The sequence below is a fragment of the Aethalodelphis obliquidens genome, unplaced genomic scaffold (assembly GCF_003676395.1).
Source record: "Aethalodelphis obliquidens isolate GAN/ISIS:26980383/991018 unplaced genomic scaffold, ASM367639v1 scaffold72, whole genome shotgun sequence".
Lineage (NCBI taxonomy): Eukaryota > Metazoa > Chordata > Mammalia > Artiodactyla > Delphinidae > Aethalodelphis > Aethalodelphis obliquidens.
Window position 1 is genome coordinate 13,121,502 of NW_020838016.1, and position 20,790 is coordinate 13,142,291.

Genomic DNA, 20,790 nt, shown 5'->3' on the forward strand with positions numbered 1-20,790 from the left:
TGAGAGGTTGGAAAATTCTAATTATGATGAAGCACTTTCTTATACAAAGAAAAATCTGTCTATGTATATCATTGGTCCTTGTTCAACGCTTTGGAGGAATAATAGTGGTAATAGTAGCTAACATTTTTATAGTGTTTACAGTGTGCCAGGAACTATTTTAAGAGCTTAACATGTAGTGACTTAACTCTCACAACAACTCTATGAGGGTTATACAATTATTGTATCAGTTTTATAGCTGAGAAATCTGGGGCATTACAGAGCAGTTAAGAATAAACTTATCCCACTTCCATAGTTCAGCACCCACATTTTCCCTTCTTGAGGCTGTATACCATTAGTCATTCTTCAAAGAACATGGTTTCCACACTCTTCATCCTTTTAATCATATTTTCTCAGGTGCCAGAGTTCTAAGAGTTTGGATACTCTTATTATAGTATTATTATAGTATTTATAACACCCAGGATGAGGATTATAGACACATCCAGTGCCATAGCTACCAATCTTGTTGTGCACATTATATTTATGTCAGTTCATCCTTAAAAACTGTAGTTTTTTTTGAGGTTTCTTGGGTTTGTCATTAAATAAACTCCTGTTCTCCTTTTACATGAAATGTTGGTATCTCTCAATTTCAAAATTTTTCATGATTTTCAGTCAAGTCTGAGATGTTACATGTATCTGTTTAAAATTTTCATTTGTTCCACAACAAGAAGAGAAATATTTATTGAAATTAACTATATGCAAGTCACAATGTTTTGGCATCACTGGGGATAGGTACAAAAATGATTTTGAGGCAGAGTCTGCCCAGAAGGAGTACACACTGTAGTAAAGAAAATAAATCATAAACAGAAGATACATAGCTATAATATAGGGTAAAATGTGCTCATATTCATAATAAAATTACCATTTTATTTATGGCATGAAAAGAAGAAATACAGACTGAATGAAAATCAGAGAAGAATTTTGATGTAGCAACAATTTTGACATTAAAAAAATGAAGAGCCACTTCTGACTCTAGTTCCACAGGTAAGGAGCTTGGAAGTCGCCTCTCCATCCTAACAAGTAAAAAGCTGAACTGACTGAAAAGTTAACAGCTCTTCTAGGATCTGTAACAGAAGTGAGGATACAAGGCCAACTGCTGTCCCCAAGGTTGGAGAGACAGGTGAACACAGGGAGTCACGGCTTACTGGAGCTAAGGCTCAGGAGCGGAAACCACCGCAGAACCAGTGCCAGAAAAGGAAAATGTATTAATGTACTGACACTCAGTGTGCACAAGTCAGTGAGTTAGAAACTCTACAAGGACCCCGTCATTGGTGGGTGTGGGGAGATGGGGGACACAATTTTGTGAGATTCTCCCTCAGAAGCTCAATCAAGTTCTCACAGTAAATTAAAAAGATAAAATCCCCTTGTGCTTCCTGCGTGGGAGGGGAAAAGGTATCATTTTGAAACACACCAGAGCACTCTGTTCTTAACAAGGTCTGCCCTCAGGAAAAAGTACTTAACCACAGCCTAAATGACCTGGTGGAAAGGAAATAACCCAACTCCGGTCAGCTCTAGCCTTACATGTGATAGAAGGGAAATACCCAACTCCAGCCCACTATAGCCATCCTGTTCCATCAAAGAGGGGAGAAAAAAATACTGAAAAAACACCTGTGTAGTTCCCAGTCCAGAAGGGAAAGCTCAGTAAAAGACTGAGATGTAATCATCAGAGCACAGAACACTTCCCACTCCCCTGCATCTCACCATACATTATGAAAAGTCCTATTTACAGCATTCCTTTTATCCCATACATCATGCCCAGCTATCAGGAAAAAATTTCAGGGAATACCAAAAGTCAAAAAACACAATTTGAGGGCTTCCCTAGTGGCACAGTGGTTGAGAGTCTGCCTGCCGATGCAGGGGACATGGGTTCGTGCCCCGGTCCGGTAAGATCCCACATGCCGCGGAGCGGCTGGGCCCGTGAGCCATGGCCGCTGAGCCTGCGCGTCCGGAGCCTGTGCTCCGCAACGGGAGAGGCCACAGCAGTGAGAGGCCCGCGTACCGCAAAAAAAAAAAAATAAATAAATAAAAAACAAACACCCCCCCCCACAAAACCGACACAATTTGAAGAGACAGGCATCAGAAATAGACATGGAAGGGGTGTTGGAATTACCAGACTGGGAATTTAAAACAACCGCGATTAATATGCTAAGGTCTCTAAGGGATAAAATAGCATGCAAAAATAGATGGGCAATGTAAGAAAGTGATGGAAATCCTAAGAAGGAACCAAAAGGAAATGCTATAGATAAAAAACATTGTGACAGAAATGGAGAATGCCTTTGATGAGCTTATTAGTAAGCTAGACACAACTGAAGAAAGAATCTCTGAGGAGGATGTCTCAATAGAAACCTCCAAAACTGAAAAGCAAATAGAACAAAAACTGAAAAAAAACAGAACAGAATATTCAGGGACTATGGGACAAATACAAACGTGCAACATAAATGTAATGTGAATACCAGAAGGAAGAGAAAGAGAGGAACAAACAGAAGAAATGTTTGAAACAATAATGACTGAGAATTTCCTCATATTGTCAGGCACCTACCCACAGGTTCAGAAAGCTTAGCAAACATGAGGCAGGAAAAAAGTGAAAAACCCTACACTAGCATATTATTTTCAAGCTACATAAAATCAAAGATAAAAAAAAATTGTGAAAGGAGACAGAGGAAAAAGCACCATACCTATAGAAGAACAAAGATAATACCCGACTTCTGTTTGGAAACCACGCAAGCAAGAGGAGAGTGGAGTGAAATATTTAGAGTGAGAGAAAAAACGCAACCACCCAGAATTCTGTATGTGGTGAAATTATTCTTCAAAAGTAACACAGAAATGGGTCATTTTCATTAATTTTGTCTGGTATGTGATAAATCCATTCACCTAGCGATGACAGCCTGTTTGGAAATATTCTCTTGACCTCATCTAATTTCTGCTTGTGGAATTTCTGTTGTGCATAACATGAAGTGAATATATCTGTTCCTCAGGAATCACCTTTTCCTCTCTATACTTTGTGTTTATCTGACTTCTGGGAGAATTTTTAAAAATCTCTTTTATCTTATTGTGTTATTTTTCTACCTAAATCAATCTACTATACCAGTGCCACCATCATACTTTAAAGTGTGGTTATCATACTTTTCGACTTTATTAAAATTTTGCATCATCAGAATGTTCCTTTTTTTTTTTTTTTTTTTCGCGGGCCTCTCACCGTTGTGGCCTCTCCTGTTGCGGAGCACAGGCTCCGGACGTGCAGGCTCAGCGGCCATGGCTCACAGGCCCAGCCGCTCTGCGGCATGTGGGATCTTCCCGGACCGGGGCACGAACCCGTGTCCCCTGCATCAGCAGGCGGACTCTCAACCACTGCGCCACCAGGGAAGCCCAGAATGTTCCTTTTTCTCTACTGCCTGTTCCAGAAATAAATATGCAACATTTCCTCAAATCTCATTGAGATTACAAATGAAGACATTTGTTTCAAGTCCTGATATTTTTCTCACTTAAATTTCTAATTTTCCATGTATGATGAGTCTTTTCTTTGTAAATATTTAATGAGAGCACATTTTTCTAGTATTTGAACTTAAATAGATTCTGCTGATAGTGTGTGGGTTTCTGCTCAGACCTTCTTTGCATAGTTGAAGAAGGAAGGAGCTGTTCAGATAAGTTGCAGTTTTACTTTGCTTAACCAGAGATCTTGAGTCCTATGCAAAGAAGGAGTAGGAGTAGGGGAGATTGGGAGGAGGAGGGGGAAGTGAAAGCAAGATGTAGCTGTCACAGGGATAATGTCAGTCTCTTAGCCTCATTTTGGGTTGGTTGTGGTACCTGACAGCGGGCTTGGAAAACCCTCCCTTCTCTAACTGGCATAGCTAATGCCACTAGGTCCAGCTGTGCAAGTACCTCGCCTTACCTGGCATGCTGTCTGTACCAACTATAAACTGAATGTGAATGCCTCAGTTACACGTCATCATAGGAATCTGGCATCTGGTGCATTATTTAGGCTAATGAAAGGCGGTCTGGACATCACCTTTTCTGCAGCTTCCTGCCATCCCAGTGTTCTCAACATTAGGAGCTGATGGTGTTGGAGTTCTGCTGAGGATGAAAGGGAATCTCTCCCCTAAGTTCTTATTTCCTAAACACACTTTTCCTTTCCATGAGGTAAACTGTGGGTTGGACATCTCCTCTCACTTGATTCAGTTTTCCCTACAAAACAGGGTATAAAAATTCCTTTAACTTTCTGACAGGAAGAAAACTTAAGTTTCCAGCACAGGTATATATTTTGCTAAAGATTATCCTATGCTTTTGCTCTTTTAAAGGAGATTCGAAAGGGAAGGTAAATGTGTGAAGTTCAGAATATCATGTGAGTTGACTGTTCACAGTTTGTTTAAAAACAAAAATCAAATATGCAAAGAAATATATCAGCAATTTTTTATTTTAGTTATTTGATTGTTGGTAAAAATAATCTAATAGACCATTGTAGGCATTTATACTCAGAATATATATGTTCTATTTAATTAACACCTGAGTGATCTGAAAACTATTATGTTCCATGAATGACAGAATACAGAACAGGAGCTAACCATTCCATATATAAATAATTACTTCAAAACTTATAACAATATCCCAGTTTTAGAGTGAGTGAGTCTTTAAATGTGTCTTTCTTGGGGACAGAATCATTCTTTTTTCACGAAAAATCGTTATCAAAAATTGGTAATTTATAGTCTTGTCAAAATGAAAATGTTATTTATAGTTGCAGATTAGCTTACAGGAGAAGTTAAATGTAGTGTGATTTTCTGATCAAAAAAATGATTTTACTTTCCCTTGACATAAGAATATTGAGTATTATTTGAATGTAATTTTAAAAAAACACTGAAATTATGTTCATTTTGAATTCTTTTGAATATACGGTATTTGCAAAATAACAGTTGTTACATATGAAATAAATTGTAACTAGATTTAATAAAATAATGTGTAAGTTTATATTAAAATTACTTTAAAAAGTCTTTAATTAATTTTGCGATACAAATTGAAAATAAAGCAGAGACTGTAGTTCAAAGTAATTAATCATAGGAAGTTATGTTTAAATGTAAAAATTTCTATATCCTTTCTCCAAAATACACAATGAAACAGGAAATGTATAAAAACATTTATAAGTAAGTGATATTAAAAATAAACTCTTTAATTTGAAAAGTAAAATCATATATCTGGAGCTTCAGGCATCACAGTGTAATTCACATATGCTATAATAAGTCATTTACATAAAGAGAAAAATCCACCAGTTCTTCTTTTACATAGTCCCAATCGATATAGGGACTTCAGATTTTCTGAGGAGATGTCAATGAATGCATTACCACACTCCTGCTCTCTATTCATTTCTAGTCATTTCAAAAAACATGAAGTCCTAGATAAAAACAAAATACGGAAATGGGTTTTCAGCAACAAAACAGAGATCAGCTCTCAGATGCATAAATGCTAAGTGATCTGATGAAACACAATAACGTATCTGCTAAACAAGAAAAATCAACTAATAGGTAGATCTGGGAAAGGTTGATAGCTTCAGCTTTCCATTTTAATGGCAATTAAATCCTGTAATTCTTTTCACTTATTGATACCTGTATGAACTTAATTAATCCTCTGGTAATTTCTCTAAATTCCACTTTTTTCATGCCTCTTAGAATGTTCCTCTTTCAATCTTTGTTCCTCAACTTTTTGTACTCCTTCTCTAGTAATATAACTTGTGTTGTGACTGGAGTTCCATGTACAATTTTTAGATTGTTTCTGGAGAATGACAGCCATCTTAGAGTTAGAATAACATCTTAGAATTTTTTGGCCCAGTTTTATGATTTCTCTTCCAAACTTGTTGTCCACTGTGTTCCTCAGCTTGTCTTACTCCATCAATTTCTAACCAGACCCTCTCCCCTACAACTTCTGTCAGGTCCTGTGGATTGTACCTCTCTCACATCTATCATTTTCCTTTTTCTCTTTACAAAGAAATAATTGAATCTTTATCACCATTCACTTGCAATTGCACTATTACAATTTTACCTCTCTTCAATCCATTTGGTACACAGTCACCAGGATTTATCTTTCTAAAATTTGGGTTTATAACTCTTTTATTTATGCATAGCTTAAAATTAACCAGTTAACTAAACAATTTTCAGTATCTTCCCAAGGTCTATAAGATTGGGAAGACTGCCCAATCTACCCCATATTCACTTCTATCCAAACACCCCAGACTACTCTCTCCACCCTGTACACACCGTATCTTTGGTTATGGTGTGTAAACCTTTGGTTAAACAGTTCCCCAAGTTAAGGTTAAAATTTTCTTCTCATGTGAAATAAACACTTACTGAAAACATAGTTTTTAGATAGAACTGTGGTTATATTTAAAAGTTTATTTAAAAGGTTATATTTAAAAGTTTATATAGAAAATACTAAGCCTGTCCCAAAGTGGATAGAATAGTATAAATAAAGTCCCAATGACCACTCACCCAGCTTGGTTCACCAGTTACTCCATCCGCTGTGTCCCTTTTCCCTCACCCCCATTATTTAAAAGCAAATCTGTGATACCATATCATTTTATACCGAAATACTTCAGTATGTGCCCTTGAAGAAAATGGACTGTTTTTGTATAACCACAATAACATCATATTTTTTAAAAAAACCTTAATAATTCATTAATATCATCAAATTGCCAATGTTCACATTTCCCTGAGTGTCTTGTAAATGTCTTTTTATATTGGTTTGTTTAAATCAGTTTCCAAACATGGTCTACAAACTACATTAAGCTGATGTTTCTCTCTTTTTATTTTATTTTTATTTTATTTTCCTGATATGTATTTGTTGACGTAACTGGATCCTTTTTCTGTATGTTCTTTTACTTTTTATTTTTTTTCTGATTGCATCCATATGCCAATATTTAAGGTGTTAATCTAGTGACTCCAAACCTTGCTTGCTTTGGAATCATATGATAGCTCGAACAGCTTGAAGGCTTGGATCCACCTCAGGATTTGGTTTACTAGATCTGGGTACATAGTCTTGACACAGGGAGTGCGAAAGCTACCCAGGTGTTTCTACTGTGCAGCTACGGTTGAAAACCACTGCTCTGTCCCAGGAGCCCTTGACATCGGCTGTATATGGAATCATCTGAGGAGCTACACAAACTTTTAATTCTGAGCTTCTGATTTAGTTAAACTGGAATATGGCCTACTACTAAAAGCTCCCTAGGTAATTTAATGTGAAGACAAGTTCAAAGTCATTGCTGTATCTCATATATTTCCTCTTAATTGGTAGTTCTGTCTAAGGCTTGATTGAATGTAGATTCTTACTACAATTTGTATTTCTGTATTAGATGGTTTAATTTAATAATGAATCAGGCAGAAATCTCTTTGTTTCACTGAGACTTATTCCATTTAAACACACTGGAAGATTCAGACTCTTTTCCAAATCACCAATTTTTTTTTTTTTTTTTACTAAAACCAGAGCCTCTCCTTAATATATAAGATCCTCTTGTTACAATGTGAAACTGCATAGACCCTCCAGAGAGAAGCTAGTCATTTGTGAACCCAGAGTAGCAGAAGAAAATGGAATTTCAGAGCTAAAATTAAATCGGACCACTTTCAATAAAACCTACAAATTTAAGGTCATTTAAAAATGTAAAATTTACCAAATTATTTCAGAATGATCCTAGAGAAACCATCTATACCCCAGATTAGCAAGAATAAACTTACAATGAGGAAACATGCGCCGAGCATCACAGCTTTCATTTTCACATCAAGGTCTAAAGGGAACTGGATGCCAAAGTTATCGACATCTGTAAATAACTCTCTCACAAGGCCAGTCCACTGCTTGGAAATCTTGCCAACCACATATTTATCGTCAAGAGATTTAATCTAATTTTAAAAAAAGACAAAGAATTCTAGAAAACTAATAATAAAGCTGCTTTCCAAGTAGGAGTAAAATAAAACAAATATTATATTAAAATTATACACCATTCATAACTATGAACATTATATCACTCATTACATGCATGTAGATTCCTATATCCATTTATAGATTCATTTAAAAAAACTGTTTCTTTGGTACAGAGAATATGAAAGTAGTTTAGCTGAAATATTTAACATTTTCTATTCTCCATTAAGACATACAGTAATAAGTTAGTTGAATTGAGCCAAAATAAAATTTAAGCAGAAAATATTTCTTTGATGAAATTTCTAGAAGCCATCAGGAAGGTAGTAAGTGAAACTCCTATCTGACTTCTGCTTTAACACAAGCACAGAGAGTTGATATAGGCAGAGTTTTAAAGGTGATGGGAGGCCCCATTATCACCCACTGTCAGTAGGAAAACATGAAATGCCAAGAGCCTGGTAAAGAGGACTGGCAGTTTTGAGTGAAGGTTAAGTAACCAATAGTAACTTGATGAGATGCCTCAGGTCAAAGGTTGGGGTACGACTCGACAACAGGAGGAGGATGAACAACAAAAGAGGAAATGTGTATGGAACAAAAAAAGCTCCAAAGTAAAGTTCTTCTAATTTTTCAGTTCTGCCTGAGGAAAGCTCAGGGCCATGATAAAGAGTTGAACAGCTTATAGCCAGAGAAATGCACCCCACCAAGTGGGCATGTGGAGGCTGAATGTAGTCCACACTTGTCAGGGTATATATAGGCAGAGTTGTGTCAAACCAGTAAGAGAAGTGTCCTTTTCAAATATGCACAAGGTACCACACGTGCTGGCAACAACCTTTGAAGACCTAGCTTAGGTTGGGACAGCTACATAAATGTGGGCAAATTAGAAACAGTTGACTCATTTTATTTGGATGTGGGTGGTTAAGTTCTTTAAAAACTTGAAACCTCTAATATGAAAAAAACTGTGATAGCATGGATTACTGTTCATCAAATAGTCATTTCAGTCCCCTCCCTCTGTAAGCCCAGTATACTTTCCTGCACATTGAAATTAGGCTTGGCCTTGTGCCTTGTTTGACCAGTGGAGTGTTAGTGGATGTGACATCAGCAGAGACCTTAAACATGGCTGAGTGGTTTTGCCTTGGTCTTGCTCTCCAGTGATCAGCCACTAGAAAGCATGATCCAGGCAGCTGCTGTTGCTGAAGCTCCAGGATGAACATACCTGGAGCAGACCTGAGACCAACTGGAAGCCTAAATCAGAGCCATCTGTCTGAGCCTAGGTATATCATTTGACCTTCAGACCCATAAGCATGTTTTCTTAAGCCACTGAGCTTTAGGGATTATTTGTTACGCTCTTGTGGCAAAACAAACTAATACAAATTCCCTATTGCACACCTTCATGTTTTGTCTGCTCATAGCTGTCATGTAAGGATTTGAAGCTAGTAATAACACCTTACATTTTATTTTTTAATTCAATTATTTTTAATTTTTGAAAAATAATTTTTAACAAAATATACAAAAGATAATCAGCCATCATAATCCTACTACTGCACTTACCAGATATTAACACTTCCCCGTTTTGATTACTATAGCAAGAAATTTAAAAATTCACCAAAAATTTATGTAAGAGGTAGACATATAATGTTTTAAAGGAAAGGAACAGAAAAGTGAATAAGGATCTACACCTGAAAAGTCAACAGGACTAGATAATTTTTAGCTAAATTCTAGAAAATATTTTAAAAACAGAAAATCTACATAATAAAATGATTGCAACTTCTGGAAGTAATAAACTGGTATTATATTACTATTAAATTTATAAACCTATAAATTTAATACAAATAATTGATAAAGGTATTCTAAAAAGAAATCTATAGGTTCATCTCACAACATAAATATAAATACAAAAATCCAAATAGTACATTAGCACATAGAGCCCAGTATAAAAAATATTATAATAAAGTACAAAATACTAAAAAAAAAATCATATAATTCAAAAATATGAGTGTATCCATAGGTCCTGAAAAGCTATTTTATTTACTTACTAATTAAGCATTTATATAACATTTAGTATATGCTAGGCATATAAATGCTTTACAAGTCTTAGGTAATTTTTTCCTCATAATTTCTCTATAGGATATATAGTATTATTACACACAATTTTCATATGAATAAACCAAAGCAAAGAGAGGTGAGTCACTTGTCCAAGTTCACACAAATAAGAAGTCATGGAAATGGATTTCAAACCCAGGTGTTCTTCTCCAGAGTCTATATTCATGACTGTTATGATGCTCTGCTGTTTAGAAAGTTAAGTATCAATTCTTAATAAAAATCTAGGTCAGGGTCAGCAGGCAAAGGTCAATGAGCCAAATTTAGTCTGCACCCTGTTTTTGTAAGTTTTATTTGGACACAGTTACACCCAATATTTGTGTATTGTGTATGACTACTTTCATGCTAAAATGGCAGACCTGAGTAGTTGTAACAATGACCATATGGCCCAAAACTCTAAAATGTTTTCTATCTCTTCCTTTACCAAAAAAAAAAAAAAAAGTATGTTGATTCTTGCTCTAGGTAAAACAGGAATAGAAAAATACTATGAAAAATAGCCAGTATCTTTCTAAATTATGAAACATTTGCTGCTATTTCAATTGAAATCATCAACTTAGTAGGTATACACAAAATTGGCAAATATTATTCAGTTTTGCTGTAAGAAGTAGGCTGGAAAAGAAAATAAGTTAATTGGCAAATTAGAAGAGCTTCCATTTGCTATATGATTTTATACCTAGATAAACCAAGTAAGTATAGCAAAAATGCCTTCCAAATTAAATACTAGAATATAGTCACAAGGCTGAATAAGAGGTAAACAAAAATAAATAGCTTTTCTCAATATTAACAATGAGTACCTACAAATAGAAATATTCCTGATTAGTAGTGATAATGCCTATAAATTACTTACAAAAATTTAAAAAAAGAGATAGAAGTTCTATATGGTCTTATGAAGAGTACAAAATTAGATATAAATGAATTAAAATATATTACACTTTTGGGATGAGACACGTTTAGCATCATAAATATATTAATTTTAAAAAAATCATAGACAATACAATACTAATTGGATTCTAACTTCTGAAAAATTTAATGAAATGATCTTAAGGTTCACATGAAAGGAAACATCTGGCAATAGCAAGAAAATATGATAAAACAAAATGATTAGTGACTGTGTGGCTATGACTAAATATAGGATACATCACTGTTACCATAATTGAATTATAAGGCACTACTGTAAGAAAAGTGGTAACAATGCAATAGAAGAATGAATCTAGAAATTGCTTGTGGAAATTTAATGTATGTCATTTCAGCTTAGCAAGAAATGAATAGTTTACTTAATAAATTGTGATGACACAGTTGTCCAGCCAACTGAGATATATTTATAAAACAAAGTACAAAAGGGGTAGATTTGTGGAAAATATTTGCAGATCAGAGGACAGAAATACAGATGCAGGGTCAATGTCTTCAACACACAAACTATATTTATGAATTGACAAGAAAAAAATAAACAACCCAATAGAAAATACAGGCAACCAATATTAAAAGATAATTCAAAGAGCAAATACAAGTAGCTAGTAAACTTAGAGAAATGTTCATAATCCCTAATGGTCAGAGAATTACGTATTAGAAATAATCTTCCCCACTCCCATTTGATGATTTTAGATTTCCTATTTTAGTTTGCAGTTTGCAGTTTATCTAAGCTGTATCTGGGTGTTATTTCTTTTTCTTACCAGAACTCCTTGCAATTTCTGAATCTGAGAACCAATGGCATCAAGTCTGCAAGATTCTTAGCTATGTATCTCTTTGAATATTGTATCAAAACATTTCTGTCTCCTCTTTTTTTGTAACTCATCTTTGGCATATGCAGTAGTTTATTCTAGCTTCCATGTCCCTTCAAGTTTATATCTTTTGCCCACCAACCTCCTCTTTATATTCCTAATATGGGTGATCCAGTTCACTAACTCTCTCTTCACCTGTGTCTAATCTGTAGCTCATCCTTTCAAATGAGGTTTTATCAATGACTGTTCCTCATTTCTGGAGGTTCTATTTGGCTTGTTTTTATATCCTCCTGGCCTTTATTATTTGTTTCATCCTCCCCTTATGACCCTTTTTGTTTCTTTGTTAGGCTCTTTAATGTCTATTTAGGTATTTCTTGTATGACTGATAACAGACTGTTCTATTATATGCGGTTTGGTTTTGGTAGATTAGTTCCTAGAACAGTATGTTAATTTTTGAATCTGCTCATGTGGAGATAGGTTTGTTCTGTAGGGATAGAGGGTGACCTTGGTGATCAATCTCCATCTAGTATGTTTTTGCATTCAATTCTCCCATGTGTATCACCACTCAAGATCAGTTTCTATGTCTTAAGATTCATGAATCATACTGGTGTTATAAATTTTTGTTTTGTTTTGTTTTGGTTTTTGGTTTTTTTTGGTGGTACGTGGGCCTCTCACTGCTGTGGCCTCTCCTGCTGCGGAGCACAGGCTCCGGACGTGCAGGCCCAGCGGCCATGGCTTACGGGCCCAGCCGCTCTGCGGCACGCGGGATCCTCCCGCACCGGGGCACGAACCTGTGTCCCCTGCATCGGCAGGCAGACTCTCAACCACTGCACCACCAGGGAAGCCCCATACTGGTGTTATAAATTCAGACCTCAAAATCATAGAGGGGGCTAGATTGGGATATCAGTTTCATGTAGGCATATTTTTTTCCTACTCCTAATAGCCCTGGAATAAGACAGATTCCCTCATTATCTCTAAGGGTTACAAAGTCTACTTGTCCTTCTTCTACTCACCCGTGGGATAATCTCATGGCTTCAACTGCCATGCCAGTTGCCATGCCAGTATGCCAAAAACTCTAAAATTTTCCCTTACACACCTAAAACCAACATGACTCAAAAACAAATCATTAGCTTCCCACAAATTAACTGTTTCTCCTTCAGGATTCTTACCCTGGTCAATGGCATCATCATTTAGCTTCTTAAACATTCAGCTTCTTAAACATCAGACATCAGACATCAGACCAATAAGACTTTAGAATCATGTCTAAATTTTCTTTCTTCCTCCACTGACATCAAATCTATGAATCAGTACCACTGGGTACACTTATAAATGTCTCTGAATTATTTTTTTCCTTTAGAATGACTCTTTTCCATGTTCCATAGTGGTCCTTCATACTGATAATTCCTGCTTTCAAAATTTCTATTATCTAGTATATAGAAAGTGATTCAAGGTACTATTTTCTCAATTCCCTCAAAGATGTTATCTAGTTAGCACCATTCTAGATGCACAGGAGAGAAGTTAATTCATTGCCTATAATAGATGCTTTAAGGTATCCACTGAGAAGGGTTGCTGAATGATTTCCAACTTTCTTATCATTAAATATAAGAGCTTCACACTCCAGTGTGACTTACTTCACCAGTATTTTTACTTATTTTACATAGATAAAATATATGTCAGCAAAACTTCCATTAATATTCCCTGAAACAACAATTACCTTTCAGTCTTCTGAATCTTTTATGGGAATGATAACCCCTACATAGAGAACTGTTATTATACACAAACCTATAAAATCTTTAAACATACATAGTTTATATCCCCCCCTCACACTATGCATTCTTTGTAAGAGTCTTTATAAAGTCTCTAATTACATCATATGTACTTTTCTTAGAATTGCCTGTCTGCCTCATTAGACACTGAAGTCAATGAGAGGAGTGATCCATCTTTATATAACAGAGGAATTAAAAATCATATGACTAGCAAAGACAGGCAGATAATATAAAAGAATGAAGCTGGATAGTGGAAAACCTTGTCAAGTCAGGGGCAGTGGCAGAGTTCCCACTTATTTATCATAAGGGGGCAGTCCTGCTCAGTTTTAGATTTTTGTCCCTTCTGTGGAAATTGTCCAGTTGACCAGATTTTATGTTATACAAGAGAATCGTGGTATCAAGATTAAGTTTTATAATCTCTCAACTTTTAAGCATTTGCAACTAAATAATTTGGGCCATAAGTCTGGGCCCCATTTGTTGAAAAACTGCTGTGATGCAATTCCTCCAGGTAGTAAATACACAGATATATTGTGATTTCTAATGAATGAATTTAATACAAAGATAAAGGAGAGATCATAGAGAAGCATGATTGGGTAGTACATCATATATTTGTTAAAATTCTCTTTGCATAACTGGGCTTTTTGTAGGAACTCAAAGATGTCGGCGATTTTGAAGAGGGCCTAGAGCACTGGCAGCCTGTGTTTCATGCTAAGGAAGAACCATATGCTTTGGCAATCAGACTTTGATGACAAGGTTAATGTTCCACTTAAAATGGATAACGTACAGTACCTCTACACAAAAAGCACCAATGTTAGATGCTTTGTTTATATTTATTTGACTACAAATCTCTGTTTCTCTTTTTTCCATTTAACACAATCAACACTGATGCTTAATCAGAGCAATAACCATCTCTCTGACCAAAGATAAATATGAAGGACACTGAGACCCTCTTGAGATATCAGGACATATTCATTTACTATATTTGTAACATCCTCCCAGCTTATGTTATTCTTATACTAGGAAAGCAAAACCCATAAACGTTATCACACCTCTTACCTCAAAATCAACATCTGCACAACAGCTGCAGACAATACATGGACCAGTAAGTCTTAGCACATCCTCTCTCCTCTCATTTTGAAGTGTAAACTTTGGCAGGCATGGGTGCCAGGTCTGAGTAACATAACCTACTGGTACACCAGGAGGAGCCTGGATTTCTATCTACAAAAGCAAAAGAATATATAAACTGTAATCATAACAATGTCTAATAAGAACTCTCATTTACTGAATACTTTCTAAGAGTCAGACACTGTTCTAAGCACCACTTAACTCACTCCACATCCTTACCACGTTGGTACTATTATCCCTGTTTATACAGGAAGTAACTGAGGAACAGAGAGGTTAATTAACTTGTATCAGATTCCCAGGCTGCAAAGTGGAAGAGATGAGACACAGACTCGGGGAGGCTGCATGCACTGTCTCCATTCTGAAGCACTGCTCTACTGGTCTTGTATATTTTAAAATTTCCATACTTATAAAAAATGTCTAAATTATTAATAGCTATTTCCTCAAATTCCTTTAAAAACAGTGGCTTAAGTGTATGGACAGAGCCCTGATCACTGGGGCAGTTTTCAAATATAAGTGGCAATAGTGCTAGCATGGAAAGAAAATGGGGCCTGGAATCTTGGCTCTGAACATTAGCTGGGTGACCTTGACAGCATCTCAGCATGTTTATCTGTAACTGAGGACTTCCTAGATCTCTTTATTAAGACCAATTGTATAATGTATGCTAAGGTGCTCTATAAATTATAGAGCATATTCCATCACACTCAGTTTTCCCTCAGCTATTCCAATGAATATTATTACATTTAAACTGACATGGAAAACAAAATAATTCAGTATGAACAACTTCAGTTATCCTTTCAAAATAAGAGCAGTATTAGACATCAAATCTCTATGTGCTTGTATCTTTGTGTGCCCTGCTCTCACAGCTACCAGTAAGGATGACTGAGTGACCCAGGCAGCTCTGGTCTCAGGCCAGTGGAGATACAGGCAAAGGCCAACTTCCTATAAACACTCAGTGCCCTGGCGTCTCCCCTGAGATCCATGTTCTTTATCAGAGGGCTGTCAAGTACTATGAAAGAGACACCTGGTCCTTATGGAGCTGAAGGTGTTCACAATTCGCATACCCCTATTACAGGGACTCAAATATATTACTTGTTTTTTTCAAATGGAGAACTGAAAAATACAGGAGTTGAGATTTCTCAGAGGGGCCCTCTCCTAGGTTTGCTCCTTGTAGGTTGGCTAAAATAATGAGATGAACTGAACATATGTGTTCTTTCCCTCACTCTTCTGTCCACTTGCCTCTGGGATGGCATTCGAGGATATTCTCTATTGGGCCCTCCTCTGGCTTTGGCCAGGCCCTCATGGTCATTTCAGGTGAGGGACTTGACCAAGGTGACCTACGTTCTCAGCTCTCCCTGAAGATCAAGAAGTCTCGTCTCTGAGATCCCTGATCTCACCCCCGGGGGGCACACTGCTCAGGGACATGGGGCTAACTGCTCACTCTTTTCCACCTGCCTTCCTTCCTACCATTTACCCTCAAGCATAAACCAATAGCTGGTGGACCACTTTTCCTTTAAATCTCATTTGATTATATAAATTCACCAATAAGGTGAAAATTCTTGCAGAACTACTTTGCAAAGTATTTGTAAAAATTACCCTGGTAATTGCTCACTGACCTCCTGCAGGCAGCAGGGAAAACAACAGCTGGTACACCTTAGTGGTCTGTCCAGAGTTATGACTTCTCGGCCCATATTATCAAGAATCCTCATTGTAAAAGGCCTAGAAGGCCCACAGCAATTTCGGGTACAGCAATCAGTATCCTCTGCTGCAAAGTAAATTCTCTGTCCAAGGCTGTTCTTAATTTCATACTTGTTACAAGTTTCAAAACCTGTTAAGACTAAAAACATAAAAGAGGGATTCACTATGACTATTGTGTTAAAAGAATAATCAATCTATCCTAAGATACTACAATATCTAGTTATACCATTTTAAGATGATACTTCATATAATACAGGAGGAAGAAAAGGAAAGATGTTTAGAGATGATCTAAACAGAGAAAAAAAGGCAAAGGGAATGGATGAGAGGGTATTAAGTACAAAGAAATTAGGAATTCCTGTATGAGACATGAAAGAGAAAACAACTCGTATCTTCCAAATTCCATAGACCCATGTCAGAAAGAGAGACTTTGCTGTGAGGGATGGTGCAGTGCTGCCGATGGCGACAGTCCTTTTAAGTGAATGCAGAAAATGTCTACTTGTTCATGTATTCAGCTATGGAGGGGAATATAGGAAGATTGCTATGTTTATGCACCGTATAGTATTATATTAAGTAAATTGGCTTGAGATTTAGTTTTATAAACCACAGTCATGGCTTCTCTTTCTGCACTGTGTGAGGAAGGTGTGAGAGGGCTTTCTCTCAATGCACACATGTGAAGAGGGAGAGAGTGAAAATGCAAGGTGAGGTAGAACGTCACCCTCAGTCCAGGGCACCCTTGTTTAGCTCAGCAGTGGTTGTTCAGAAGTGGCAAATGGGTGTTAGACAAGGGGAAAGGCCCTTGGCAACCAAGGCTGCAAGTCGGAGGATTCCAGGCCACTGGCATCCTAAGTGAACTCTGTACCTTAGCAGGGGCTAATCTCTTCACAGGGGAAACAGATGGGCTGACATCTGACACCCACGTGGTATCTTACCAAAGGGCTTCCCACATTGAACCACACTTTGGAAACCTCTCCTTGCTTAAAGCCAGGAGGGAGCAATTCATGGTGCCACTTGTCCATAGCCCTGATTAACGTGGGTCATAGGGTATTAGAAGCCACCAACATAATGAGCAACTAAAAGAAACATAGAGACAAAAATCACTCTCTAATATTGGTGTGGATGGACTTTTAGTCAGATAGAGATGTTCTTCACAAATTTTATCACCATGACCTCCCTTAAGTATCTCTGCTCTGACTCAGACAGGCCCTGACCCTGCCTTTAATAGAACCACTCTTTACCTCAATATCGGCCAGTCAAATATTTCATGTGAAAAAATTAAACTGATTCATGAAATGGGATCTATTACCTAACTGTTTCATTAAGTAGCTTAATCTGAAAATTCTTCAGCTTGTTTATCTGTGTAATGAGATCAGTGGGCTTACACAATCTAAGCTTCCTTCTAGTTACTTAAAAAATGAAAACAAATAAAACAAGAGAATTCTATGGTTATGTCTTTATTGTCTATTAAGTTTTGAATTGGGAAATGTATAAGTGCCTGTCATAGTCTCAGGTGCTAAAAATGAACTGAGTTATCTTTATTTCTTTATACTGCTCATAATGTTAAAATATAAACTTTCAGTTGGAGACAAAAAGAAAAGAAAATTAGACATCCTTCTTTAAAAAACTGAAGAATTTATAACTACTAAATTTGAAATTTATATTTCATGATTAATACATATATATTTCCAAATATATACATAAAACTTATAAATCTTAAAACTATAAATGGAGTGCTATATAATGTATAGTGTCTGTTTTTTTGTTTTTTATAATATCAAGAATAAATTCCCTAAAATGAATCATTAAAAAAGTTAAGAATATAAATTATCATATGAAGAGTTCCTTTCCAGAGAAAATGTAATATAAACAAACTAATGAAAATGAGAACATTCTAAATATCTAAGTGTACATTACAAGTAATTTAAGTGTAATAAGCAACAATTATATATTCTAACCAAATATCAACCGTATTTCTACAGTAGCACAGTTCACATAATTTCTATCAATGGAAAAGAACTTTGCAAAGATGTGAAGAAAGAGTTAATAGATATATTCTAAAATCTATTAGAGTTTTCACTGACCTCTTTATACCTATAAGGAGGATACTGTAGTGCATGAATCTACCCAGATTCCCTTTCCCCCGGCAGCAGTCCTGAAACATCTAGTGGCTTCTTAAGTTTACTTTGCACCTGACGAGCACTGGACCTAAGGAAACAGCTGTAGGAGTCAGGCCCTGTTCAAAGGAGCACCAGTGGCATTCTAGGAAGTCAGGCCTCTTGGCCGGCTGGTCAACACCCTCCAGTGCAGTGTCCCTGTGCCCAAGGTGATATCCACAGCCTGTGGAAAAAAGGGTTTTATAGGGTTCCTCTGGACTCCCAAGAGAAACTGTGGGCAGTAATGCAATTTTCCAAAACATTCCCATCCATCCAAATTCAGAGTGCACTTGCTCTGGAAATATATTTACTAAGGGAACTGAACTATTGCATGTGGCTCTGTGACAACTGCAAGGACATCACAAACTGGGGAAAAAACGGTTGAAGGGACAGAGGTTAGGCAGAGTGATAGAATCACTGAAATGATTTCTAGAGAGAAGGGGGAACAACAGTAAGTTTTGACTTGTTTCCTTCTAAGTTAGGGTCTGTATCATGAGGAGAGATGTCCAGCATAATAGTATTTTACCACTTGGCTCCTAACTCAAGAAATGAGCTGCTGATAATCCTTATCAATTCATTATCACGAAGAGAGACATTTGTAAATAACCAGTTTTAATATCCAGCATCACTGAAGGTGTTATATCTGTGGTTGGTGATATGCCTTTATCTGCATAAATGTCCTCTCTTCCTAGAAATATGATAAATACAATGAATACATACCTTCCAGAAGTTCAATTTGCTGATGAATCAATAGTTGATCTATCTATTATAATAAAAAAAATTAAGCTGTAACCATATGTTATTAAGCCAAACAAATTAACATTAGTGTTCTTAAATTTAGAAGAATGTATGTAATCAATTATCAACATTTATCAATATTTAATAATTGTTTATATTACTTCTAGATATAAAATTAAAGTTAATATGTTCCTTCCAGAAGGGCCTAAGAAATATTAAGACCTTTTCATCCATTTAAAGAGCTTTTTTCTACAAATCTAAACATTTTTTCTTCCTTTTGATATCATCATTTGTAGTAGGTGACAACGTCCCCAAATATTTTGTAAGGGCCTAATTTAAAAAAAAAAATCTGCTTAGGGTATTTCTTAGAGAACTTAGGAGCTACCAAAATTCTTTTTTTTTTTTAAACATCTTTATTGGAGTATAATTGCTTTACAATGGTGTGTTAGTTTCTGCTATATAACAAAGTGAAGCAGCCATATGTATACATATATCCCCATATCTGCTCCCTCTTGCGTCTCCCTCCCATCCTCCCTATCCCACCCCTCTAGGTAGACACAAAGCACCGAGACGATTTCCCTGTGCTATGCAGCTGCTTCCCACTAGCTAGCTATTTTACATTTGGTAGTGTGTATATGTCAATGCCACTCTCTCACTTCGTCCCAGCTTAACCTTCCCACTCCCCGTGTCCTCAAGTCCATTCTCTACGTCTGCGTCTTTATCCTGTCCTGCCCCTAGGTTCGTCAGAACCATATATTTTTTTTTTAGATTCCATATATATGTGTTAGCATATGGTATTTGTTTTTCTCTTTCTGACTTACTTCACTCTGTATGACAGACTATAGGTCCATCCACCTCACTACAAATAACTCAATTTTGTTTCTTTTCATGGCTGAGTAATATTCCATTGTATGTATGTGCCACATCTTCTTTATCCATTCATCTGTTGATGGACACTTAGGTTGCTTTCAAATACTGGCTATTGTAAATAGTGCTGCAATGAACATTGTGGTACATGACTCTTTTCGAATTATGGTTTTCTCAGGGTATATGCCCAGTAGTGGGATTGCTGGGTTATATGGTAGTTCTATTTGTAGTTTTTTAAGGAACCTCCATACTGTTCTCCATAGTGGCTGTATCAATTTACATTCCCACCAATAGTGCAAAATTCTTATATTATAGGCTGCCCAAGTGCATTGTAGTAAATTAAATTAGTGCAGACAGTGCAAGAGAGACAATTCATTTACTGAAAACTAACCTACCAGATTTCTAATGGCAGACAAATACTAAATCTCACATTGCTGAGATAAGCTATCATGTAGTACATTAAAATCCAGGAATTTTTTTTTCTTATTGGTAGCATTAATAAAATTGGGTCTTCCAAAGAACAAAAGGAACATAAAAATGTAATTTTCTTAAGTATAATGAAAGGTAGGTCATATTATACACAAATCAATAACTCCTTTCTTGGTACCACTTACGGAAAATCAACACTAAATCGAGTTTGATGGTTCTTTCCAACTCCTAGGAAATTATTCAGTATTGGGATTAAAGGGCAGGATCCAGAACTAAGGTTCC

The 20,790-nt window shown here is 36.3% G+C and overlaps 1 protein-coding gene across 2 annotated transcripts in view; it reads right to left on the minus strand.

Moving 5' to 3' along the window:
• Positions 1-4,429: 4,429 nt before the first annotated feature.
• LOC113612028 (phospholipid scramblase 2) overlaps positions 4,430-20,790 on the minus strand; it is a 30,844-nt gene continuing 14,483 nt past the window's right edge. The window contains exons 5-9 of one of the 2 annotated variants that reach the window (XM_027091584.1): positions 19,195-19,237; positions 16,243-16,463; positions 14,561-14,722; positions 7,746-7,907; positions 4,430-5,416 (exon numbers count right to left, since the gene is read on the minus strand). In XM_027091584.1, the coding sequence (XP_026947385.1) occupies positions 5,381-5,416; positions 7,746-7,907; positions 14,561-14,722; positions 16,243-16,463; positions 19,195-19,237 (624 nt within the window). In that variant the 3' untranslated portion in view covers positions 4,430-5,380. The remainder of the gene's footprint in view (positions 5,417-7,745; positions 7,908-14,560; positions 14,723-16,242; positions 16,464-19,194; positions 19,238-20,790) is intronic. The other variant, XM_027091585.1, reaches the window with a different exon arrangement.